Raw genomic sequence first — 4,636 nt, 5'->3', positions numbered from 1 at the left:
TATTTTGAGTGTTGGATAATTCTTGCTGGATTTTCGACGAACAAACCTGGAGACTGTTACGTTACCTATGCGATATACATACATGTAGGGATAAGATTATAATTAGTTTTTTAGATGACTTTTAGTGTGTTTCCAATAAGTAGCATGAATTCAGTAGTCTTGCGATGTGACATGCAATTCAAAGAAATTAAGAGCATGATAAATTTGAATACAAATTTGAAAGTGTCTGTTGTGCAGCTGTATGTCGTTACCGAAGTAATTTTCTGCGTAAAACTCGAGCTCGATCTTAGAACTGCGCCAAGATGTTTCGCGGTTAAGTACCCGTAAAACGGCTTTAATGGCTTCTTACCATTTACGATTTTTCCTTATGAATCTTTGGCCATTGGAAGATTGCGTAATGAGTTGGAAAGCATATGCTTGGTTTGGCGATGTTAGATTGGAGGACACGGCAGTTAGGGTAGCCGTAACTCTTGAAGGAAAAATCTTATATGTAGCACCATTCGAGAATGCATTTTGAAGGATAATAATAGTACTAGAAAAATAGGCGAAATAATTCCAATCGAGTTTTTATTACATAATAGGAAAATCGTCTTCTGCTTTTAGCTCCTTATTTCGGTTCTTTTGAGCTGATTCCTTTTTGAAATTATATAATTCTCGGGTTTTTTATTTTTCTAAGTAATCCTTTTCTTCTGAGCCTGTATAAGTTAGAAAGAATAAAAATTTTGGCTATGCTATGGGAGAATAAAACGTTGAATAGCTTACACAGTTGCTTGTAAACTGAGCCCTAACTGAGCTTTTAACTAAATAAGAAAAAATGTTACCTGAAAATTCAATTAGTAAAAAAGACTGTACGTTACAAATAGCTTTCCACCCAAGATTATGAAGAGTACAGGGAACTATTTTATTTTATTGTGAAAGAAGGCCGAAAATGCTCGCAGAAAACTAGATTTTCCCTTTTTTTAGCCTTGTGGATTCCGCGCAAAAAAACTTTTTAATATTTCAGACTGTTACATTACATTAATAAATACTGCCGACTTTATTTTCATATCGAAAGCTAATCGCTGATTTTTTTGTCGAATACTTTTTTTTTTTATTAACTTCAAAGTAATACAAGACAAGCAAAGAGAAGCAAGTAAATGCAAAAAATACTGGTCATTAAATATATACTACCCTTTAGTTCAATTTTCGTTATTTTACAGGTGTCTCAGGATTAAGTGAATTTTCATGTTTGAGAGAAGGAAATTCGTGTTAATATTTATGTTGTCCGATACCTAAGAATATGTATGATCCATATATAATAAAAAATCTGGGAAACCTGGGAAAAAATATTTTTTCCCTTGGTTTCGTTTTCGGCGATTTGGGTCATATGCATTACTTCGGCTTTTGTCATATACATTATTCCGGTTTTGAACCGAAACTGTGCATGTATGCATTACTTCGTCTTTATTATATGCTTTAATTCGGTTTTCAATCGAAACTGCATCTATGCATTATTTCGGTTTTTTTCATATGCATTATTTCGTATGCACAGTTTCCATATGCACAATTTCAGGGTGCCTCGCAAAATCGTTATTAAAACAACAGATTTGTAAAATAATGGCTAGACAAAATACCGCCTATCAAGGCAATGCCTTCAAAAAATCGTTTTTTCGTTCTTCTGTAAAATTTCAGTGCCGAAAAATTGGCGGTTTCGCAATTGGTCGATGGGCACTTTTGCAAAAACATCGAAGATATGATTCATTACCTCTCCAACGAGTAATTATAGCAAGGAATAATGATCTTATAAGGATTTTTTCATCCAACTTGGCAGTTTTATCGATATTTGCCACGCCAATAATTTTTAAGAAGGCAATTTTGTTAAGTCCATTTCTGTCAGTTATAGTATGAAATTAGGCTGTATGCAAAATTTTAGCCAAATCGAAGGCCACTGAAAACTTTTTGAAGTTTAGTGCACTCTCTGCAAGCTTTGAAACTTTTATTTTTAATGAAAATTATTAAAAACAAATAGATAAGCAAAAGTTCCAAACGATACCATTTTAAATTTTGCTACTATTTTATTTTTCGCAGCTTTACATACACATGAATACTGATCACATAATCATTATGCTCTATTTGTAATTTTTAGGGTACCTCTGGGGTTGGCATGCTCTTGCTATCGCCTATTGGGTCAAAGTAAAACTTGTCGTAGTGGGCTTCTTCGTCGGCAGCGCAGTATTCGTCGCCCTACGGTATGTCTGGCCAAATAAATGTTCTACTGGGATTGTACACGACTCACCCACTATTGTGTACGACCGCCCGCCGTAAGTGAATTTATTTATTAAATAAAAACCAATTATGTATTGCTTTTTGATTTAATGTGGTTTTTTTTTTGTTAATTTCTTAGTCCATCATTTGCTCACGATCATGTACCATATTCTCTCGACCATTCGCCCCACTTCGATCATTCCTTTAGTAGTTCAGATTCAGTTGACCCTTACTCTGGCTACGCCGGTTCGTATTCAGAAGATATAACTGCTACTGCAGAAGTGGTACCGTCAACAGGGCCAGCTACACATCGACTTGGGCGACGAAGTGTGCGTCAACAGATAAATACGTCACAGCATCGGCAACAAACAGAGCGACCAATGAAAATGGAGGAAAGGTACATTAACACATTTTAGTTCGGAAGTTAAAATCCTAGATTAAAATTTATTTTATTGTTAGGATTGCAGAATTAATGTTTGAGTTTTTGGGCTTGGATTCACAAGCTTGTCGCCGACGCTTTATTTGTGAAATGGAGTTCCGTTCCCGTTTGAATCCACTCAGCAACATGGCTTTCCGTATTGTAGGTCGTGGATTTTTCGAAAAATATCTGAACGCAAGAAATGAAAATGACCAAGCGCATTCGTTTACGGAATGTGCAGCAGTTAATCCCGAGTGCGTATTTATCGAGCAAAACGTGGACGAAGATATTACATCCGCAGGTCAAAATGGGTTGAAACTACAGAGTGCGGCTGTTGAAGCAGCTAATAAAATTGATGGTAGTTCAGTGGAAAGCGAGAACGGAATGAATGAAGAAAGTCAAAATGAATCGAATCTGCAAGCCGAACTTCGGCTTAAAAAAACAATTTAAACACATTCGTGAGCAGCAAAGGATGGTCTCCTCTACGCACGAAAAGCTTTAGACAAATTAACTTTAATTAACTTTAATATTTATTAAGTCTAATATAAGAATTTTATAATTCTATCCATAACATCTACATATGATATGAGGGTCATCAAATTAGGCCTTAGATCAGGGCTGGCAGTGCATCATTCATCAACAAGCTTTGTGATGTTGTGGTTGTAATATAATGGTCGTAGTCACAAAAATAGTGATAGGCTTATACGTGGTTTGCAAACTTAATGGTAAAAACCATATATATTTGCCAGAAATTATTGAATTTTAACGTAAAGTTTGAAGGCGCTAATAATTGGACATTAATTATCTCCCAGAAATAGTCAGAAATAGTCCGAAGTAGTCAGATTTAGTCAGAAGAATTTTTGCTGGCAAAATCATGAAAAGTGTCAAACTCAACTGAATTCAAATTAACGGATATTAAAGAATACACGAAAAGTGAGAATAATCTAAGAACTAAAAAAAGTGAAGTGAAAATGGAAGGAGGCAAAAATTTAATGATATACATATCTGTGTTCGTATGGAAAAGTAGCTTATGTCGAAAGGCTGGCTTTAGTATAATACGGCATTCCCTTTATTCTTTAAACGACAAAGATTTTTTTGATGAGACTTAATAAGAATATTGACTTGCTAGTATCGGAGCTATTTTTTGCACGTTTATTTGCCAAAAGTTCTCAACGGCTCACCGCCAGTGAGTCATTCGGAATCGTATGCTGCGAATGCCGATTTATACTAAAGCCAGCCTTTCGACATAAGCTACTTTTCCATACGAACACAGATATGTAGTAAGTTTTTAATGTGCTTGCGCTTGTGTGAATGTGTTTTGTGCATACATTTCTATTCTTATTAGACGTTAGTTTTGTTGTTCCATTCTTTGGACTAAAAATTTGGTTATTTGCGTTCCTTTACTTTTTCCTGTTATTCCCTTTTAGTGAGCGCATTTTGTCAAAAGGTGTTCGCACGAGGCGATTTTGCGTTCAACTCACGCAGGGTTGCACGAAAAGAAAGTTGAATGGCTAAATGTAGGCTGGCGACCAACTTTGTTGAAAGCGATTAGTTGAAAGGCCGTTCAACCAAAAGTAGAATGCAAAGTTGAACAATGCAAACGCCTTTTTATGGCGAATATTTTGATATTTTTTTATATTTTGATATTTTTAGCCATTCAATTTTTTTCGTGCAACCCTGCGTGAGTTGAACGCAAAAGTTGCCTGAAAAATCGCCTCGTGCGAGAGCCCTATTACCCTCTTGCATTTTGACACTTTTCAGATTTTAGTCAGAAAAGATAAGGAATGGACCTAATAAAACTGTTATAATTATGACAGATCTCATTTGAGCTTTTGAAAGTTTTTGGTAAAGATATTGTTTCAAAAATTACATATATTTCCCAAACTTAAAATTTTTTTTACCCGATTGGGATTTACATGAAAAACCAGACCGATCAAGAGGCACCGAAGTCTTCTTTGGTAATAAATTCTAATA

General features: G+C 35.2%; 1 protein-coding gene across 1 annotated transcript; it reads left to right on the top strand.

Annotated features, from left to right (window-relative positions):
- Window positions 1-2,124: 2,124 nt before the first annotated feature.
- Window positions 2,125-3,646, top strand: LOC108378041 (uncharacterized; the record flags this gene model as incomplete). Its single annotated transcript, XM_017634341.1, has 3 exons — window positions 2,125-2,300; window positions 2,384-2,641; window positions 2,704-3,646. Coding segments are annotated over 3 exons (843 nt in total), but the record flags the coding sequence as incomplete, so codon positions are not given.
- Between the last annotated feature and the right edge of the window lie 990 nt (window positions 3,647-4,636).

The sequence above is a fragment of the Rhagoletis zephyria genome, unplaced genomic scaffold (genome assembly GCF_001687245.7).
Source record: "Rhagoletis zephyria isolate East Lansing unplaced genomic scaffold, Rhagoletis_zephyria_1.1 Rzeph_scaffold_13225, whole genome shotgun sequence".
Classification (NCBI taxonomy): Eukaryota; Metazoa; Arthropoda; class Insecta; order Diptera; family Tephritidae; genus Rhagoletis; species Rhagoletis zephyria.
The sequence above is the reverse complement of the archived record's forward strand: the minus strand, read 5'-3'. Positions and strand labels throughout refer to the sequence as shown.